This window comes from Orbicella franksi, chromosome 10, assembly GCF_964199315.1.
Source record: "Orbicella franksi chromosome 10, jaOrbFran1.1, whole genome shotgun sequence".
Taxonomy (NCBI): Eukaryota; Metazoa; Cnidaria; class Anthozoa; order Scleractinia; family Merulinidae; genus Orbicella; species Orbicella franksi.
The window spans coordinates 27,472,156-27,495,259 of NC_138154.1; the positions used below are offsets into that span (position 1 = coordinate 27,472,156).

Consider the following 23,104-nt stretch of genomic DNA (forward strand, 5'->3'; position numbering starts at 1 on the left):
GTTCAGGATAAGTCATTTACCGATAAATATAGGAAAGTATAGCGAGGCATCGTTCACTATTTCTGAAGAACCTGTGGTAGAAAACAGAAGAAAAAGAAAAAGCGAAGGACGATGAGAATTATTTTCATAAAAAGAGAAACGGTAGTGATCTTATCAGACATGATGAAATGTAAAATAGCGAGGAACATTTAAATTGTTTACTGCACGTGTACTGAAATTCAGCACGCTACAGGTAGATCGATACAAGTACAGCTGCTCTACCTTGAGAAAGTGCAAAAGATGTAAGAGAAATGCAGGACATAAGAGTATCTTGCTTGGCGAGGCAGAGAGTAAACCAGTTAGTTTGCAGTTTAACTTATTGCTTATCAATTTTTTACGTTTTTAAACTGATGAGGCGCGTGGAGTGACAGAGTGCAGCAGATATCCCTCACACTTCCCTTAAGAGTTTCCCCATTTACGGCCAAAAGCTGCAATGTTTTTTGAGAAAAAAAAAATACTCAGTTGAAACCCCGTTTCAGTTTGGCGTTTGCCAATAAGAAAGCAAATATAATGACCTTGTTTTCTACTATAGTCGTGCGCACTACAGCGATCGCTGAGAAATTCATGTTCAACTGGTTTGTTTTAAATTCACAAGAGGGAAAATTCCGCCATTTCCCTCGCGACTGCGCCGCTCTTCCTCGCGTGTTCAGAAAACCCATTAAAAGAGAAAGCCCACTGAAAAACAAAATGCTAAAAACTGCCAGTTCAGAACAAGTCATTTCCCGATAAATGGAAGAAAAGTATTGCGAGGAATCGTTCACTGTTACTCTGGTATGTAACTGAATTCCTGGAATATTTTACACAACTAAACATCGTTGCCGACTGAATGTTACGAAGACATTGAATTTCAGCCGTCCCTTTGAGTCGCACACTAAAGAAAATTTAGGCTAATACGTGAGGGATCTGCACATCCTGGGGCCCGTTTCTCGAAAGCCCCGGAAACTTTTCGGGCCCGTAAAGCCATTTTTAGACCATCGGTATCTAAAAACGGAGAAGTGTATACGCCTGAAACTTCTTGTATGAAGGGAATTTCGCTTCATATTAAGAATATGTGAATAAAACAGCTCTGTAATCGTAAGGTTCGAGATTCTGTTATGGCTTTACGGGCCCGAAAAGTTTCCGGGGCTTTCGAGAAACGGACCCCTGGTAACCATGCAATTGGGTTTTCCGCTTTCCATAGAATTGTTAACTCAATCTGTATGAAAAACTAAACCGTAACTGCAAGCTTCCCACTACTGGTAAACCTTTCAAAGAAAGTCCCTTTTGCGTCAAAACGTTACAAACTCTGATGTAGGCTCTGGTTAATCTTCTAACTTCTTCCTAGTCGAATAAAATTACAGTTTAATTTAGCTTGATGCCGTTTAATCCCAATTACCCTGCAATATAGTTTGACAGAAGAACGTGCCGTACCTCCCCATTAAATTGACCGAACTTTATTGAAATAAACATAAAACTACTTGTAAATAGCAAGTTATCCGCCGTATTTAGTTTAACGTTGTATTTACTAGTTCAAAGTTTCGTTTTTGTCTTACAACTGGCCAAACGTTTTCGGTCTCACGAGATTTAGCGTATTTGGATTAATCACGTCTACTCGGATTTCAGGCAGCTTTCCATGTGATCGATCAGTACAAAAAAAGTAGAGTGAACCTCACTAATCGGATTTCCACAGATCGCCACGAAAGTGAAAATAAAACTTAAGTCTGTCTCGCTGCAGAGTGGTTTCCATATAATTACAACGATCGCTGAACATTTCTGGCAGTGATCGTAAAGTTTATACAAAAACCAGCCTTCAAGGACTATTTTCTAAAATGCTACCACGAGAAAGAAAAAAAAAAACAAACAACAACAAAGAAAAAGAAACGCTAGAAACTTTGCAATTTCAACTACTTTCATGTTCGAACATAAAATGCACGTTTTTACACTGTTTACAAAATTACTGTTCATCTTGGAACTATGAGGCACGTATTTCTCAACTAAGCTCGACTAAACACTTCATTATCGCTTTTTTCCTGATTTACACGATACATTTTTAGACGAATTAACTGTAAGCACCTTTTTTTTATCTTATTTATAGAGGATATCATATAATTTGTTAATTCAAGTTAACAAAAAATTGTCCGCTACAATAATGAGAGTCCAAAAATTAAATAACAAAGATCGTGACTTGCTATTTGATAGAAAGCCATTTACGCGCTACAAAAAAAAAAAAATTCACTTATTTCACTGAATGTCCGATTTAGATAACAATTAAAAATTGTCGAGAATTACATTCTGAAAGTAGGTTACGGTGTTTACACGAGTAGCTCGAGAAACAATGGTATCGCCTGTTATTGTCAGATGTTATTCTATGACCTCAAGTAATGTCAGTTTGAACGTGGTGCAGGGACGAGCAGTTTAAGTCACGTGACACTGAAGACAATCAGTCCTTCTGCCAGAATTCACTGAGTGGATGAACCTGGTATTACCAATAGCTAAGATGAACCTGAGGCAGTGCTTGTTGCACAATAGATCGTAACTCGTCCAGGGAGGCCAGTGGATTGTCCGTTAGGATCAGTTCCTCCAGATCAGGAATGAATCTTAAGCTGTCCAGCAGACCATGAAAGTCACGTTCATCCATAATTAAATTATCAAGACCTAACACTAGCAAGTTGGGAAAGAACTGCACGCGCTTGGTGAGTGGAGCAAGGCTACCCCTTGCGTTGAAATTGTAAAGACCAAGCAATTGTAAAGCTGGGAATGTTTTGTTCATTCCTCCAAACAGCGCCTCCATTTCCTCCTCTTGCAAAATGCTTTCATACACCCCCGATATAAGGAGTCTTTTTAAAGACGACATTTCAGGAAGTGACCGACCGAGCGACGCGGCTGCTACTAGAGTCAGGCTTATACCGCATAGCACCAGTTCCTTAAGAGTCTTGTGTGTGATACTACAAACAAGTTTGTTTACTGCTGCAGCACAGCAGTCATATAAATTAAGGCTAAGAGCGGTGATGTTGATAAATCGTGGTAACACACCAGCTAGTTTTTCTGCTGCCACTGATGTCAATGAACACTGTGACGTTGGACCACCAATTTTCACACAGCACGTGCTGGGATTTGGTACTTGTTCCAGCAGTTCACACATACCCTCTCCGCATTCACCAAATTCAATGGTTTTCAAATGTCTACAGTTTCTGATAACTGCACCAAGATCTTTCAATGTCTGCGCATTCACAATTTTTTTACAGTCAAGAGATCTTAAGAATTTCAAACATGACTGTTTTGAACACGAAATTTCGGAGCAAGATGGAGTAGAAATGGTAATAGTCTCAGTAAACAGTCTCGCATGGTTATCACAGTACAGACATAACCTTGTTACGTAAAACTGAGCTTTCCCATTATGGACACGAAGGACACAATCAATACAACACCCTTCGCATCCTACAGTCTTAAACTGCCTTAAAAAATCTTCAATCAAGAGAGCAGCAGAGTTCTCGGTTATTCTCAGTGGGACATGTAAGCAATCGAAAAACTCCAGAACCTCATATAGCCTTGACATCCATTTCCTGTCATTATCAGGAAAAAAACTGTAATACCAACCAACGTGAAAAAATAAAGCTTTACAGGAAGAATCTTCATTTACAATTGTCATCTTTGGTATATGTTCAGGAAATGGTCTCCTTAGGGAAATCAGGATGATCCCAGCTGTGCAGTCTAACCAATATCTCGCCAGTGCACCTTTTGATTGAACTTCTTTCAAAGAATCGTCAACCAAGGCACTGAACTTCTCATGCCTGTAAGTGACGTCACACAGTGGCTCGTCTGTCTCGTTTTCTACATCTGGTATTGTCTTTGATAAATCTAAGGTTGGATCAGTGATCCTGACTGATGTTAAGTGTTGAAAAATCTTCACTGCTCCATCGTCAGACAAGCCGCAAACGAACTGCACAACATTCTCCCAGGCTTTACATTCCCCCAAGGTACGTGTGTGCTGTTCAATTCCACCGAGATTTCTTTCAGGGACACATCTGTAGGAGATGAACCACGCTGCCAAAAATTCTTGAATGCTCTTGTGGATAAAGGATACCATCCCTGCTGGTCGAAGATTTTCTGCGTACTCGGTAACTTGAAGTAGGCCAATAATCTGACTTTGGTCACAGCGAACGGCAGCGGACAACTGCTCGTACTCGAACACATGATCGTCCCTCAAAAGACATTCCAACGCCACCTTTCCGATTTCAGCAAGAACATCTTCAAAATCGTGTACTTTGCCAAAGTGAGTAGGCGAATCTTTCCCTTGATTGTAATCCAAAACGTACTGGACGATCGCCAAATACAATTTTGTTTTGCTTTCAGGAAAACTCTTCGACTTGCCCTTTTTCCACAGGGTGCAAAAGAAGAGAAGAAGAAGCGGAACTTTCGCTAAGTCTTCCAGGTTTTGCTGGTCAAGATGACGACTTAGCTCTTTTGCTTCTGCTTCGCCACCAAGCATTTTTCTCATAAAGGCCTTTCTGTCCTCTTCACTAAACCCGGTAATCTCAGCATGCACGTCTTTAAACGTTCGTAGCTCGTCAGCTTTGGAAATTCGAGTCGTTATCAGGGCACAACAGTTTCTCAGTTTCTTTCCTTTGAATATCTCGTAGATTTCAGAGTTGCTTCCACAGCGATATTCGTCGTAGCCATCAAACACCAGCAGTACTTTGTCTTGGTTTTTGGTAATGTAACGTAACATGCCCTCGGTCAGGGCTGTCTCTTCCTCCGTAAAAATGGAAGACTGACTTATGACGTCTTGGAAGCTCTGGCATTTGGACACTTCCTTGAGATTAACAACAAGAACGAGCTCGAACTTTTTTAAGGCATCTTTCTGATTTTCACGCATGTCCTCATTGATGTACTCCTCATCAATTGACGTATCTTCATACTGCTCGTTACTTGATGTGACTTCGCAACCATCTTCACTTGACGAGGATTCGTCATCTTGTTTTGTGTCTCTCTTGTCTTCATCATCTTCGAAGCTCTTCATTGCATCTTTCTGTTCGTGTCCCGTTATCTCGGGATCAAGTTCAGCCCAGTCCACAGCCAGTTTCTTGACGAAAGTGCTCTTCCCAATACCCGTCTGTCCTTGCACAAGTATCCTCTTTGGTACAACACCGTTCTTGTTTGCAGTGAACACATCAGTGTAATGTTTCAGTTCAGACCGTGATGACCCAGCTGGGGTCTGTTCCTCTTTCACCCAGGACAGTCGAGTGTAGATCTGGTAAATGTCCACGGGGGACTTTTTAGACCAGGCAGAGGTGGGCACTGTGGCGGTTCTCTTGTAATGCTCTGCCAGTTTACTTCGACAGAATTTCACATCAAAAATGTCCTCCGCAGATGCTTCTGAATTAGTAACTGCAATGATAACGAATTAGGGCTTCAATAAAAATAGTAAAATAGCAAGCAAGCCGCGTTATCAAACTCAATATACGTACGCAAGTTAAAAAATCCACAATAATTTCACAAGACATTTTTTTTCTGCGCAAGTAGTCCCGTCGCTCATTTATTAGGCACCTTAAGATACCAGCACGGGACGAGCTAGGACGGCTACCGGAAGTAAATTGACTCAACCGGGCATGCGCACGAGAACTCTCGCCTAATCTCTCTGCCGTCCTTATCTCGTCGAGGACGCCATTTCGCCCGACTAGCCGTCGTATCGAAGACGTGAGTATTTTGCACTTGTTTTGCCCCGATAACTGTTCCAATCGCCTTTATTTTCAGTTATATTGATAGATATGTTTATAGCGTTCACAGTTTTCGTGATTGTAGCGTAGAATACTACGCTGAGATACGAAAATGTGAGTAAAAATATTCCTCGTCTGTTCGTTTGTGTTTCTGCAGCCACTGTGCAGACGCTATCACGAGTGTGCAAGCTCAATACAAACTCTATGCATTGAGAATACAACAGTGTAAGTACAGTTGATAAATTGTTGTAAGAATGCATGCCATGGAGCATCTATCGAGCAAATAAAATACACATTTTCAAACTGATGTTTAGTTGTTGTTTTTATACTACCCAGAATTTGATGCAACGTTTGTTTGATTTTTATAATGCCTGATACAATTACAGATGGAAATTGAAACGTTCAACAAAAGTCAGGATTCTTCGGCGACAGAATTCCCAAACGCTTTAGTGGTAAAAAGCCATCTGAAGCAGGTCGATCAGATTGTTCGTTTAATTTTTTCATACGGAAATTATGGTTTCTCTATTAAAATATTGACAGATGTTTGCTTCGCTTATAAAGAAAAAGAAATTCAGCATCGCTGTTCACTATCGTTTAAGCCTAATAGGATAAGATTTCTATCATCTCTTTTATAGTCTAATGGATGTCATTGCTTCTGTGAATAGCTTGTACGAGGTTCCAATTATTGACGTCGCCGTCCTTTGCGAAAATGCACATCTTAAGCATTTTGTTTTTGGCGACACGACGGGACCCGCGAAAGTTTCCCGCGTCCACTGCCGTTGCCGTCCTGGCCTTCCCGTCCTCGTATCTTAAGGTCCCTATTTTCACCGGCAAGGTAAGAAAACAATTGGTACATGAATTAAGTTGTGCATCATTGAACTTAGGCTGGTTTCCATATGATCGCTGTGATCGCTTCAGAAAAAGTTACGATAGTTGTCGTAACGATTCCAATGACCGCTGAACCCCTTTTTATGCTGCGATCTTAGAGATGATATGGAAACCAGCCTTAACGATGCGCGCAGGAATTTTGTCTTGCTCATTAGTTATGCTCCCCTGAGTTCTCGCGTGTATCATAGCTCGATGAAACACCCTCAGGGCCGGCAACACTACGCCAGAGGACTGAAAACGCAGCTTTATTTTTACGGTTAGGCCTTCTGTCCGCACTAATCCGTCACGAAAACGGAGCTTTTCGGAAGCGCACTTCAAACTGGAGGAATTTGAAAACGTCGGCTTTTCGTTTTTGTGTGAACAGCAAAAAACATTTTGAAAACGGAGCTTTTCGACAACGATGACGTCGCGATAATTACGTCATTTCCCTGACGAAGATTTCCTCAAATACAAATCCAAAAACACCGGTGATTGTTGAGTTTTCAAATTCCTCCGGCGCAGTGTGGACGGAAAACATTTGATGGGTTTTCAGAGTGAAACCTCCGTTTTGTGATTCTTCCGGCGTAGTGTGGATGAGGCCTAAGGCATGAGTCATACTGTACTGCACACGAGAAACTGAAACAATACATGTGAGAATGTAACTTCTTACTGTCTTTAATGTGTTTTACAATAGAAGGCCTTTTTGACTCAAAGATTGATTTTTACAGTGTAAATTCTTCACAGCTTTTCTGTCTTTTTCAACTTAATGTAAAGGAGTGGTAATAATCACTCCATAATGCATTGCAAACATGAATAAACCTCATTTGTCTATGTTTTTCCTTTTATCTCCGCGGAAATCACTTTTTTTGGGTTCAGATCGCGTCTACTGCAGGTTTTTTTCCCTTTTAATTTTCCAGTTCACTCACCAATTGGTCTAAATGTGACAACACGGTATAGATTAATAAGAAATAACACGCAAACTGCGGTGATAAACATGACAATAAAACGCATGTTAAAAAACAAAGTTCATTTACTTGACGTTTCGTATGTTTCAACATACATCTTCAGAAGTGACCGTTAGGAATAGAAGTAACAACTAAATTTCAATTTAAAATAAGTAACTAATTAACAATTACAATGACAGAAGCTGAGAAAAATTGGCATATAAACAATGCAAACTAATAAAGATAAAGCTTTTCGCTGCTTACATTATCATTTAGGGCGGGTTTTAATTCCCTTATTAGCAGAGTCTCTTTTATCTTGCAATGTGTATCTGTCCTACCTTTTGCTAATATATCAAAGTGGTCCCATTTGAGGTTGTACCCCTAAATAAGGTAAAACTAAATACGGTACAAAGCAAAATTGTTCCCAAAAAACTGAAGACCTACATTAAGAAGTTTTATGGCTGCATTAATCTTAGGGTTATTTTCCACAGCGCTTATCGCATTAAGTCTTTATTTCCCTACAAAGATAGGATCAACCGTTCCCAACTGTCGAAAGTTGTGTATAAGGCTAGTTGTTGGGACTGCCAGGATTTCTACATTGGAAAAACAAAACGTAGATTGCATGACAGAAAAACTGAACATTTTAAATCGATCACGAGTAGCTGTCATGCTTCTGCTATTGCAGACCACGTCACGTCAACTGGTCACAAATTCAATTGAACTTTGTTTTTTAACATGCGTTTTATTGTCATGTTTATCACCGCAGTTTGCGTGCTATTTCTTATCAAGCTACGATGGCCAAAGAAAAAGAGTATTTACGACAAGGTAGAGATTAACCCTACGTATTGTACTTTATACAAACTGTAGGTGAGCAAGGCTCCCGCCATGCTTTTCATCGTGTATGCGTAATACAACGTGACTGAAATTGACATTAAATTTTGCTTCTAAAACTTCTTAAGTGCGTAACAATGCTGTATGATCTAAGGGAATGCTCAGTAACTCCTTCAAGAAAGTCACCTTCGGGGTCCCTCCTAAATTCAATCCGTACCTAAGGGCTTGATTTCATAGCAGTTAAGAAAACACTGCTTTGCATCACATATAAGTGAAAACTATTGTATTGTGCCAAATGTACGAAGGCTAAAAATACTGTCTTGTAGATTGTGAGGAGACCCTATCCTCGGCTATTTTTTTCATTTCCCCACCTCGTTCAAGCAGTCACACTGTAGCAAAATGCTTCATGCAGTTTCCTTACCACAAAATTCGTTGGCCACGTTATTGAGACCAACTCTCTGATGAACCAAAGCGTAGTAGAGGTCACGATAAAGTGTAGCCGAAGCTGTTGTATTTCTCCAGTGAAGTAACATCCGATATGATTTGCGTTTTTCATTAGCATCTATTTCGTCCAGTTTATCTTGAGAAATGTCAAGGCGAAGTCCCAGCTCCTGCCACTTTGCACAAATCTTTCCTGCAAGCTCATCTAGGTCACGGTCACCAGGTTCGCCTTCTTTAAAAACAACTATATGAGAAAGAGGAAAAGTTTGCAGTTAACTAATGACGCAATTTTGTTACATATCCCAGTGATAAAAACATCATTTCTCTTCTCAGTGAAACAAGAAATTTATTCACGACACTTCAAGCCAAATTGTAAATTTTTACATTCGATTTTCGAAAAGAGCCATTGTTATATTTTTGCATAAAGTTATCCTTACCAGTGAAAACTCCAATTGAAAAATCTATTCTTTGCAGTTCAAAAACTTTTCAAGCTGAAAACAAAAGGCGACGTTGATGACAGGTTTGGATGTACACTCTTGATACAACGATGATAGTTTGACTCCATGTTTATACCGTTTAAACGTTGGAACGTGGTGTTTCACGTTGTTGTACTCAGTAAGCTGAGAAACTGGTTTGCGAAACTGTTTTTCTAACTGCTTTTTTTGGTACCTTTCTTCTGAGAAGTGGACAAATGTTTCATGGGGCAGTCGGCAAGAGAATATTTATAGCTGGGTTTCTTCACAAGTCGAGTGATGTGTCGAAAGAAGGTAACATGGCTAACTTTCTAATACTTCTGAACGAGGTTAAGATTTGTTAACACCTACGGCTAAGCTCATGTTGTTCTCTGTGTTTTAAGTGTGTAATCTTCAACTGTGTTAAATGTCTGTGATAATTTAAACAAACCTTGACTAAGCAATTTCTAAGTTCTTATGCTTAATTCTAGCGTAGTATTTTTTCTTTAAGTTACTATCGCTCTTAATTAAACAATGCTCTGTCTATAACTGATACTGTTACTACTTACATTTCTTTTTATATTTATATCTAAATATATTTTTTTTCTCTTTCTACCTCTTCTTGTCTTTATTTTTCCTACAACCGATTTAAAGCGTAATAATTCTTGTAAATACTCAGCTCGTTTAATTTTTACTATTTTGAGTAGTTTTTTTGTTTATTTAAGTTTAATGTATACTTTTGCTGTATGATATTCTCTGCATTATGCAAAATAAAATGGTTATTGTTGTTGTGTCAGCTTAGCAAAGTCGCTAGTCTTTGGTAGAGTAGTTTTGAACATTTTGTTTAAAAAAATTTTTTCCCGCCAATTTTCCCTAAGCCACTATTCGAAATTTTAGTGGTTTTGGAGAACTTTCCTCCTGATGCATGTAGTCGTACACTGAAAAGGGCAAGGATTGTAAATGGGCCATTCCATTTTTGTTCCACACCCCCCTGTTGAGGATATTTTCTGAGGGGTATAGGGAATAAGTCGAAAATTTCCGAAAGTCATGGGGACGCTTTTGAGATTTTCTGAGGGTCAGTATTAAGAAGATCTAAAATTTCTAGACAGTCACAAGGTTACCGTGCATTTTTTTTTCTGAGGGGCCTTGAAAACATCGTGTCGGCACTTTGATCTTTTCTTAGGGGGCTGGCAGTCCAATTACCTCATTAATGGAGGGGGGAGGGTGTGGATATTAAGTGGCATGGCCCAATGTCGGTCGACACTTGCGTAAAAAGCCCTACACATACAAATAATGTCCTTGTAATGCTGAACAACACAGCCACAATATAATCAAATAACAAGGCATCGACTCCCTTTAAGGACGAGCCTATATTCCTAATGTTTAAAGGGAGGGTTTCAGGATTCGGCGCATGTCTCGAAATCAAAATACTTTTGTTCGCTTCTTGTCAATGTTATCGCTTTAAAAAAACCCCCTCAGATGTAGTTTAGTTATCACATGCTATAGTTAGTCGTGGTAGAATGACGGATAACCAGACTTCTCAGAAGATTTCAGAGGATTTCACCGACGCTGTCAACCGTTGAATTTAGTGTTGACCCGTACGATTTATTCTACGGTTGATGATTTTACGGCTATTTGCATACGAAATTAGGTAACTTGCTCACGATTGGTTCATAAACAATGAAAAACTGGGCCTTTGCCAAAAAGCGTGCAAAGGCGAATAAATAATACAGACATGCGCTGAACCGTGAAACCTTCCCTTTAAATCAATTTATCAGTTATTTATTCATTTCTTTATTGTTAAAGTTATTTATTTATTTAGTTATTTTCCCATTGATTTCATTGGGGGTCAGCAACGGGGCCAGTAGCGGTCCAGTAAGGGTTCAGTGGGGGTCCATAGGGGTCACTAAGTGGGCCAGTGAGGGGTCAGTAAGGAATCAGTAAGAGGTTCAGTAGGGGAGTCAGTAGGGGAGTCAGTAGGGGGGTCAGTAACACGGTCCGTAGGGGAATCAGATAGCGGGTCAGTGAGAGGGTCAGTGGGGCTTCAGTAGGGGGTCAGTAGGGAAGTCAGTAGGGGGTCAGTAGGGGGTCAGTAGGGGGTCAGTAACGCGGTCCGTAGGGGGATCAGATGGGAGGTCTTGAGAGGGTCAGTGGGGGCTCAGTAGGGGAGTCAGTAGGGGGTCAGTAGGGGGTCAGTAACGCGGTCCGTAGGGGGATCAGATGGGAGGTCGTGAGAGGGTCAGTGGGGGCTCAGCAGGGGATCAGTAAGGGATTCAGTAGGGGGATCATTTAGGGGGTCAGTGAGGGGATCAGTGAGGGGGTCAGTACGGGGATCTTTGATGGGGTCAATAGGGACGTCAGCTGACAGGGTTAGTGTTCTGCGAGAACCCCATGCACTAGCAATTAGATTGCCCCTGGTGATTGGGCACCTGTTAGGCAGCAGTCTTGAAATATGAAATTATTCATTAAATAATTTACTAATAATTAGTAATTCACTAGCTGGGCTCTATTAAAAACATTCTTATCCTGATGTTAACAAGGAAGGCTCGCTCAATGATGCTGTTTTAGAAGTGATATAAAAATAAAAATAGTCTCGAAACAGAATTGGAATTTAGAACTAAGGGACTTGGTTTTTGTGGAGGGAGAAAAACCAGGAATGCTGGGGAAAACCCATAGAGAAAGAACAAGAGCCAACGATAAACTCATGTATGATGCTAAACCCAGAACTCAAACCCAGGACACACTGGTAGAAAGTGAGCCCTCAGCTCTTACTTCTGCATCACTCTGCTCTGACAAAGTTTCATTTCAGAAATTCATTAATACATGAATTTCACAGGGTGAGCACAAACAATATTGTCTTTACATTTGCTAGAGACTTAGATATAGATGAAATTCCAGCTCAGCTGGTTGCTAGGTTTTTTTTGAAACAAGACAAGTATCACATTGAATTAATTTGGAGGGCCATTTTGAACAGTTCAATAAACTAATATTAAAGCTAAGGGTTTTAAACCTGCAAAAATGCTGTGTTTTTCTGCGCCTCTAAATACACAAAAATACTTAGTACCTCTGAGAATGAAGCAGAATTTTGAACTATTATATTAAACTAGGCCTCAGCCTATGTACATACTAAAGACATTTAAAATAAATTAACCTGTTTTGTCCACATGTGTGAGTTTGGCTTGTTTAGGATCTGGTGTACTCCAACTGGGTGACAATCTTCTTTTCTCCTCTCCTGATTTATCAACAGAAACAAAATATCGGTAAGATGGAGACAATATCTCCTTGATATATGCACAGCACGTACTTGTAAACCCACTTACATTGGTCTCAACACATGTACACTATGCACAATTATTACAGCCCTTCAAGATTTATTTTCCTGGCTTTGCAGCAGCTCTTACCTTGTGGGGTGGTAGTAAGGGTCGTAGAGCAGTTCATTTAAGGGTTTTTTTAGAGTGAACATGTAAATTAGAGAACTCGGTTATCCATAAAAACTAAAGAGGGTTGGAATAGTTCTCTGTGAATGGAATCCAGCTACAATAAAGTTTGCCATGTGCCTGGTGCAAGAGCTGTTGTTAAACACTCACCTACTGCTCATGTTTCCTACAAGTATAAATTTCTACTTTCTTCTGCGTTCATAACTTAGACTTCAATAATTTATTCACTGTTATTATAACTTTACAACAACTTTAAGCGTGTCTAAGATAATAACACTTTACACTTTATTATTAAAAATTAGAAAAGGTTAGAAACTTAAACATAATAACAACATGAACCCACAGACCTATAGTCTAGGCTAATCTAGGCGGCCACATCTTTATCTTTTTATCTTATACCAACAACTTTATTAAGGTGTCTAAGATAATAACACTTTGCACTTTATTATTAAGAATAATTACACTTAAGTTAGCAACTTAAATATCACAATCAACGATAAGCCTACTATTCAACTACTTAGACAAAGATTTACGAACATGTTTATTGCAAGCGTTATTACACTGCATATGGCTGCCTCTCACAAGGACTAGGAACTACCGAATTCACAAATTTGATTGGCTGAAATCGATATTGACTTTGGTCTAGATTTTCCCATCTAGACCGGCATCTGGACTGGCATCTAGACCGGTTACATTTTGTGGGGAAAAAGTTGCAAACTAAAATGCAAGAATAATGGCAATTTTCTTTTAACAATATTTATTTACAGAAGTGCCAAAAAGCCTGATGAGAAAAAACAGTAAAGAGGACGAGCAAACTTTGGCAAAATTATGTTCGGCTCATCGCCGTTCGTAAGCAAAATGTCAGCAAGTACAAATCAGTCACATTAAATGAATTGAATTGTTCTTGTTCGCCATATAATAAACATCTTATTAACCAAGCTTAGTCAGTCTGTATGGGAGAATCTTGACCTTGGTCATGACCTTGGACATGACCTCAGTGGAGATTCTCCCATACAGACCTCCTGCTCGGTTAATAAGAGCTAATTATGAACTATTTTTGACTGGTTATCATTTACCTATTATTGATACTTGGAGCTATGACTAACTAGAGATAAGCTAAATGATGGTTCAAAATTAATCTAGCTTAGTTCAGTAAGCCAGTGCTAAAAGTGTTGAATTAAATCCCTTAACTAAAATGTGTTTCCTGTGGGTGGACAAATGACAAACCCATTAATTGTATAGGTCAGCAGGTACATGTACATGTAGATAACAAGATTAACAAGATGCATCAGGCTAAAATATGAAATTAGACAAATAATTGTTGATGTGTGTTAGCAGCATTGCTTATAGCTCATAACAAATGGGAAGAGAAAATAAAATAGAAAAAAAATACATATTGAATAAACATAATTATTAAAATGAATTACAGTAACACCACAGAGTAGTGGTTCATTTTGATTTACTGTTTGCAGATCAAACTGGAATTTAGACAAGTTGGCTTTTGTAGATCAAGGACAAAATTACTGACAACACAGGAGAACCCAGAAAAAATAATTAACCCAGCCCAGGAGCTAGATTGAGCTAGAACCAATAACAAATCAATCAATCCATACAACACTGTATTTAGGATTTAAACTTAGGCCACAAATTTCACACGGGGTTGGCTGACATTCCCTCAGCAGTAAAGTATCTACTTACTCAACGGTGTTGAATTACTGCCAATGTTTGACTGAGTCGGGACTGTGATCGACAGTGGAAGCCTGGGTGAAGGATTATATGAACCACAAGGCTGCATCAGAAAGAATGAAAGACAACCTGTTAGTTAAAACAAGGGACCTTATAAGTGACAAACTCCTAGCTAAGACAGATGTTCCTACAGCAAGTGGAGGCAGTGCCAGCATCTTTCATGACGACACATTAATACAAAGGCAAAATAGTTAATTATATATCTAAGCGAATCCACAAAAACATGCCCACTAGGTTTTCGCCTGGATTCGGGCTTTGCCTGAATCCAGGCGAAAAACCCAGGGGGGGCTCCGTCAAGGCTAGGCTGGGCACATGGCCCAGTGCCTGGCCTATCTGCTGGTGGCTTGCTGGGGACCAGCTGTCAAAAGTAGGGGGAGGGGAGGGTGTCTTTCACTGACACCTCCAACTAGCTAGAACTTGAGTTTTCAGTGTTAAATAAGCTTGATGTTGACTGTGTTTCTGGGTATTTTACCCAGTTGTTTGACCTTGTTTGAGGCTTCTGTCTTGACATGGCACTCTGCTGGAGTGGTCCATGCCAAGTGCATGCATGATTGGCCAATATCCTAACGGGGGGGGGGGGGGTGGTCAGAGGACTTCTGGCCACTGGGACTGTCTTTGAATCACTGCGGGCATGTTTTTGCGAATTCGGTTAGATATATTTCTGGATTTATGAAAACACACTGAATCAAGCATTTTTTTAATATTTATCCAGGCACTTTATTTATTTATTTTTGCTCTCATTAAGGTGCCAGCTTGTAAATCTTACCTAGCATGAACTGTAGAGAACTTCTTGCTGCATGTTTCATTTATTTATCTATTATTTTAATTACTTATCACTACCCTCCCCCCCCTTTTCAATTGGTGTTAAGTTAAGCCCAGGCTACACTTGTCTGAATTTCAGTTCACACGGTGACTCTGAGAAGGAGCCGACCAATCAGTGTTCTATAACTACTGTCTAAAGGAAGTCTGCCCGAGGACATCATTAGGTCCAATGAAAGTGCAAGTCGAACAATTTGCTAACAAGCGTTGCTAGCAAATGACATCCATTATCGTACATAAAGCGCTCCTGAGATGTATTAAACAGGACGCCATTTAGCCCCGTTGGAGTAGGTTGTTTGCACTGTGGCAATAATGTTGTGCTTGCTTTAGACAGCAAAGAGCTTTAGCCACATCAATTTAGGGCTTAGACGTGCAATGGACTAGACATTTCTGGGCTTTTCATCAGCGCTGAGTACTGACGCTCTCAAAATCGTGATAATCACAACTCTAACCTACTAGAAACAAAAACAATAGGTGAGTGCCTGTGACCAGATAATCAAAAGGAATGTGAAAATGACTTCTGGCATTTGATTTCCTCAGTATTTGGACTTAAACTATGGCAGAAAACTCATGTCTAGCTCACCCTCTGTAAGATATTACATTCAAATATTAAGTGCTGGTGTATTCAGAATCCTACATGATAACCATTGCGATGCGTGGAGTTTGGCAAAGTACATAATCTTCTCATTGATATTCAACTAATCAGTCTGAGATAATCCACCATAATTTGTATCCCTCAAGTGTTGTTATTAATAAACAGCAACCCAAAAACATAGCGAAGCCTTCCAGGGCCAGGGTCAGTCCCTTGCTTGCTAAAGTGAAATACTTATGTGCTGTTCTCCTTGCTAAGCCGCATGCTGAATGTAAATATGGCGTCCGATGGTGAATGGTCTGTCAAACAATGGTCAATTGATAGGAATTTGTCATGCATTGCAAAAAATGGAAAAAAGAATAATGAATAGAAAGATTAAATAACACGTTCAAAGCACACAATTTTTATTTTAAAGCCAAAAGGATCTGTAAATGTGATCCGTAAAATATCGCACAGAAATTTCCCTGGCAGAGAAACTGTGTTTTTATGTGTTTTGGGCTCGGGAAGGGGAGGGGCTGGGATAACTCCCCTGTATATGTTATCAGAGCTATGTGTAGCCCCAAAGGGTATGTTTTTAAACTGCTTATGTCTGAAAAAGGTGTAAATTTTGACCACATTGGAGTGAAATAGTTTGCTTTTCACTCTGGCTTGGCATTGAGTATTTTGTTTACATGGAACCGATTATTTCCGCATTAACATTGGTAAATTTGTAGCCCTTCTCAAATGTTTAAACAGATGGGGCCTTTTTCTGGTTTGCGGCAGTTGTATATTAGAGCTGCTTACTAATTTTACAGGTCTGATAATTGGTTATCAATTTTTCCCCCTGAGAGGGTGTTTTGGAGTTGCGTGACGTCTTGTATCTAACTATTTCATGTGACTGAGAGATCAATGCCGAATGATGTATCGTATACTATCATGATATATGTACCTATTTTGTTATATAATCACAATCTTTATAACTATTAATGAAATTCCTGCCAAATTTATCACTGTCAGAAAATAGTAGTAAGCTACAGAAGGGCAATGCCTTGGTAACTTTAGGCAAAAGTTGTCCCAAGTAATTGAACGTTGAACTTGCATACAGACATGCACTGGAAGGGAAAATGGACTTCAGGTTTACTTGCTGGTGCAGGCTAGCTGCAGTCCTATAACGGACGGCATGCAATCAAAAATTTGTGCCGGCTGCCTATGGGTGACCAAAGTGAGAAAAACTTCCATGGACTTGCCTGTAAATATTGATGATTGATCTCGACCAACATGAATGCAGGCCATCGTAAGTCCTTATGTCTACTAGCAACTCTGTTTGACCAATACATCAGGTCTTGAGAAAATAATAAAAAAAAGTTTCACAATGGAACTGATTTCACTGCCAGAATCGATAAAGATTATCAGAGCGGATTCACAGCTACCTTAAATTTTCCAAAGATTTTGGAAAATTTGAGGTGGTCCTGAATCTGCTCACATCATTCTTTTTACACTTACCAAAAACTTAAAACTTGACATGCTGATTAGAACTCGATTAAAAAAGGTTACAAGAGTCGTTCTTGAGTTACAAACCCATAAATCTAAAATTATGGGGTATTTCAAATGGGTTATTCTTTTGCAATATGCAATAATTTACATCAAGGAAATGGCCACCACTTGCTCACCAATGTTTGGGCATTTGTTTGATGCAATTATTGTAGCACTGAGGGCAGGCAGGTGGCCAGATGGCACAGATTAAACGGTTGTCTAACGAGAATCAATCATAGGCGATGCAAATAAGTCAAACAATGGACTAGCGCCTATACAGCCACCATAATGTTTATAAATTATTGTATCCCATCTGCAACACAATGTGCACAAACAATGTGCAGAAACGAGTTCACTTTCCACTACAATCGTAAGCTTTTCAATACATGTCACATATTTTGCTTTAATTTCTTTTTACGGTATTTTGTGGTCTTATGTTTCAGCACCGGAGTTCTGTGAAAAAACCTTTCATGCTATGATTTCAAACACAAAAAAAAGACTGACGTGATATAATCCACATCATAGGCTACAACTACTCACCATGCTCTTATTAAATCTTTCGATTCAGGTTTTGGCAACGCAACAAAATCCTATCAATTGACCATTACGTGACAGAAAAATTAAGTCGACATCGGACTGTTAACATTTCACCATGCAGCATGAGTGAGGAGAACAGAACATCAAGCATTTCATTTTAGCAAGCAAGGAAGGCTTCACTACTTTTATGGATTGCTTTTTAAGAACAAGGGACAGGAATGTGGTGGATTACCTCGGAGTTATTAGTTGAATGTCAGTGACAAGATGATGTACTTTGCCAAACTCCACGCATCGCAATGGTTATCGTGTAGGATTCTGAATACATGTACACCAGCACTTAATATTTGAATGTAATATCTTACAGATTGGAAGGTGAGCTAAACATGACTTTTTCTACCACAGTTTAAGTCTGAATACCAAGGAAATCAAATGAAAGAAGACTTTTTCACATTCCGTTTGATTATCAGGTCACAGGCACTTGCCTATTGTTTTTGTTTCTAGCAGGTTAGAGGACATTGTCATTATCACGCTTTTGAGAGCATTAGTTCTCAGTGCTGATGGAAAACCCGAAAATAATTTTATACCAGGTTTTACACTGACATTTTCCTCTTTCACAATGTCAGAATCTTAGGTGTTTTGCTGTTTCAGCAGGCAGTGAATTTGCCAATTCAAAATACATAATTAAGAATTTTGAGGAAGCGAATTTCAGTAATCTTAAGCGGCTCATTGTGACCTTGAAAATTAACCCACAGAAGTATAATTGACCTCAAAAAACTTGTAAACCCCTCAACAATACGTTTCCAGGCTCAAACTGGAGTGTTATTGTGATGCAGATTGAACAGAGCAACGTTTATGATAAGGTATTAGTCACTAAATTTTGTGTGTTTTTGACTAGAAGTGGGACTGTAACAAATTTTTGATTTTTTGGTGGGTTTAATAAACAATGAAAATTGTATTCAGAGTGAAAAAAAAATTCTGTTAGTAAGAATAATGCCTGAATACCTCATGGATTTGAATCAAGCATCAAATAGCCAGAGCCTCTGCACCAATCAAAATGTAGGATTCTTTTCACCTGAGCGGGGCACTCCCATATAAAAAGGCTGGGTTGCTCACTGTACCTTTTAGGTGTTAAAAAAGCAGTTCGGTACCTCTTAAGGTTTTCAGCCTAAAAAAACGTCCACAGTGGGAGCTTTTGAAGTACCTTTTAGGCTATTGAGGCGAAAAAAAAAAAAACAATGACAGGAGAATTTTGACAATGAACTTTATGAGTAGAAGGCATTTAAAGCAATCGTCTTTCTCCCTATCTAAAGTTATGAACAAATTATGAAATTGTAAGTTAGTATGTTGTTTTAGAATTGGTAGCTGTTAGGGGTTCTTTTCTAAATTTCCGACAAGCACCTCTGTCCTATTTAAATGGGAGTCCTGCCGGGTCTTTTCACTGGCCCCCTGTGGGAAATTAGTATATAAATAAACTCACAGAGTAAATAATGTTTCTAAATAATTATTGTTACCTGATTACTCCTGTGGAAGTCCATTAAGTCTGCAGGTAACTGTGAATCACCAACTCTTGAGAAAGATGCTAAAGAACTGCAAGGTGCATACCAAGTGGATGGAGTAGCTCGTCTAACTACTTGTGATGAAGAAAAAGCAGCTGGTGTTTCTGGTAGATAATAAGGTCTGCATGATGCAGTCTCTGAGCTGTCACTGGCAGTTGACTCGCCTGATGTCTTTCTTTCCCTCCTGTTGTCCATTTGTAGCAATACAGGTTAATCTGATCACTCAGCATTTGTTGGAAGCCTTAATTGTGGAAAATCAACAACTATTGAATCATAATAATTATAATTATACTTATATTCTAAAATATTATTTCAAATACATTTAGATACATTACGTATTTGCTGCTCATATTTATTAAATTTTGCAAAAACAGAGGAGGCAATCTGCTTGAGCATTTACATTTACCATTGGGCAAAAAAAAATCACTTTGGAAGAAGCATAATTTCACTCAAAAAAGTTCGATTTCTGATCCACATTTTATGCTATTATTTCACAAGTGGCTACTGAGAGTAGCCCCTCATGAATGTTATGTTAACCCGGACCATTTGATCCTGGGTCACTCCAGTGCACTTGATTAACCATAGCTCATTGTGCGGCTTCTTATGCCAGTGGTGGTGGTTCTAGTGAGACTGACATTCATAATTACAGCTTGCCTGAAGGGCAGTCCCTTTGATATCACACCTTTCTTTTTCTTCATTGGTTTGAGATCTTTTGAAGGTATTGTCAGTTAAGACTGTTGAGTGCTTTTATAAATAAATTGTTCAGCTATGAGCAACATGTTCCATAGCCCTGAGTTGGTGTAAGATCAAAGTTTTAGACCTGCAGGCATGAGACTCGGGTCTTAAGTGTCAGTGTTGGCTGGTATATTCTCTGACTACTAGTTTGTTAATTATACATACATGTAATGTACATGTACCATGCGACTTGAAAAGCAGAGAAATTATTTAGCTTCAATTTTTGCTATCAGCAGGGCATTTACTTGATTTGACATGGGACTTGACATGAAACTCACTGTTGCGCCTATTACCATGTCTGTGATGAACTTGTCTTGCAGCAAAATACAATTGAATTAAGCTACAACTTGCCTCGCAACAAGTTTGAATACAATGCTTGTTATTGACAATCAGCGACATGCAGCTATGCAGCACATTTAAAAAAAAAAACATGGCAGACAGAGAATTCAAATTAGACCTGGAAAATCAGAAATTTGTACTACAAAAAGACCTCATGGACTGTCATAGTCCTTGGGACACCTCATTTGTCCCTTCAAACAACAAGCAGCAAAAGGAAAAGGCTTGGAGGAACTGTCCGTTGCCGCACGTAAACTTTTTGATTTCACCTTCAGGGCCTGTCCTCATCTTCACTGAGCTAAAGGTCCAAACAGAGAGCAGCAAGCGCTCTCCTCCGACAAAGAATGAGTAGAGCAACCGCCATCTTTGTTTACACAGGACTGACCAATCATACGCGCAGGATTCTGCAAACTTGCAGCAAGACAAGTTGGTCATGGAAATTATGGCCCATTGCTTAATAAAGACAGTTTTAGTGACGATTTAGATCACAGTTGCAAATTAACGCCGCAAAGATTAATTCTGTAATAAACTAAGAGAGAGATTGCGAAGGGTTTTGATCTATAGCCTACGAGTAGTCCCACTTTCGCTTAGTCCGTCGAACAAAACCGCGAGAGAAAAAAAATCGCGATGTTCTTTCGCGTCTCGTTCGACGGACTAAGCGAAAGAGGCACTAGTCGTAGTCTAGGTTTGATCTAAAACTAAATCGGAACATTCAAAACATTTCTGGCAATCCAAGAGACAGTCTACGAAGAATATTAATTAAAAGTAAAAGCATTTTCACTTCACAGCGGAAGTGAAATGTGTTAACCTAACTAGCTACTCAGTCTGGAAGAAAGCGTCCATCTAAGTTAGGCCTTATTGTCTTAATTATTAACACAAACCTTGCAGCTTAACACCTGCATCAAACAAGTGACTGTAGTGAATATTTTATCCATCTGTAGATCGCCATTCCATCGCAAACATTCCGATTGCAGCCGTAAAAACTCTTCTGACAACACACTCGTCCCAGAATGCATCAGTTCAATATACACCACGGTTGCTCACCCTACCAGGCCCCGTCGATTTTTTGCTCTCGCCCCAATTTTCGCCCGACCAGTTGGCGAGGAACTCTTTGGTCCGCTTGTTACGCGGGTCAACAATGACTAAGAAAAACTCACAGTGCTTAGTGAAATAGAACAACTAAAGATAATAAATTTGTTATCATTGGAAAAGAGGCGATTGTTAGCAGATGTTACTTTTTTATACAAAGCTCCTCACGGAATAATTGATATCGATATTGAAACCTTATGTAGATCGCTATAAGGAAACTGATCACTATTCGTTTAGACACAATGATAAGTTAACTCTAAAGATAAGATATGCAAGAACGAATTTTCTTATATATACTTATTTTCATAGAGTTGTGGGAACATGGAACTCACTTCCGCTTTCCATTCGTGAGGCTACAAGTGTAAATTCTTTGAAAGCTTTGGTCAAAAAGTTTTTTATAGATTAATATATTCTTTGAATATTTTCTTGTTATAATATTATTATAATATTTAATATTTATTACTACCATATTTTAATTTGCATCATTTTTTATTTTAGTACCATTGGTGACCTGCTTTAAGAGGGTGGTGAATAGGTTAACGGATCAACGGATTTGGCCTTCAAAAGCGCACGGATTGCGGACTTTCGCGATCAATTGAGCGGTTTCGCGGATTTTTAAACTACGGCAGATCGTGGATCAGCTGTGAATTTCAGCGCGGATTCCGGACTCTCGATCTCTTGAAGTTCGGATCATGGATCCTAAACGAAGTTTTAATCATAGATATATGGTCGGTACGTTCAAGTTTCATCGACGTTATTTCTTTTTTCGGACGAAACTCAGTTATATAAACTCGACTTTGGCCGTCGATAAAACCAGGAACATGGAACATTCCGGAACATCCCGGAACATCGAATAATTATCATAATTACGCGAAAAATATGTAAAATGGAATTTTAAAAAATTAAATCAAACAAAAGTAAACTGGTATCAGCTCGGAAAATAAAAACAAAACAAAAACATAAAAAAGGAAACAAGAAAGAAAAATGAAAGTCACTACAATGAGTGAAGGCTAGCAACTAAGAAGAGTAATCCATTCCTTCCAGTCGTTCGCCGTCGGTTTAATCACGTGACTGTCCTTTATTCCCAGATTTCGTTCTTCACAGAAAACTAAGGTGGTGGCGTTCGAACTCCTTAATCAGACCTGAAAGTATGGGTACACGAGTGTGATTTCTTTTTTCAATTTATTACGTCAATACAAAGATATGCGTATACACGATTTCTCATGAAGAAATAGTTTCTCCATGAGATAGAAATAGAAACTCTTCGGCATCGAGTTTCTTGTCTAAACTAGTTCGGACTGCTCGACCTCTGATGACAGTGTAAACAAATATAAACACAAAATTTAAAAACATGCAGATCGTTATCTGACATTCGATCAAACTTAGTTTTCTATCGAGCCATTAGAACACCACCAAAGGAAACCAGACATGCGAAAACCGCGCGTGAACGCGCTACTCTATAAATCTTTGATTAC

The 23,104-nt window shown here is 39.1% G+C and overlaps 1 protein-coding gene across 1 annotated transcript; it reads right to left on the reverse strand.

Moving 5' to 3' along the window:
• Positions 1-1,199: 1,199 nt before the first annotated feature.
• On the reverse strand, positions 1,200-19,691 carry LOC145500898 (uncharacterized). Its single transcript, XM_081480434.1, has 5 exons — positions 19,425-19,691; positions 14,406-14,496; positions 12,422-12,502; positions 8,799-9,062; positions 1,200-5,406 (listed from the first exon to the last, which is right to left on the reverse strand). The coding sequence occupies exons 1-5, from the start codon at positions 19,662-19,664 to the stop codon at positions 2,501-2,503; spliced, it is 3,582 nt and encodes a 1,193-aa protein (XP_081336560.1). The 5' UTR covers positions 19,665-19,691; the 3' UTR covers positions 1,200-2,500.
• Between the last annotated feature and the right edge of the window lie 3,413 nt (positions 19,692-23,104).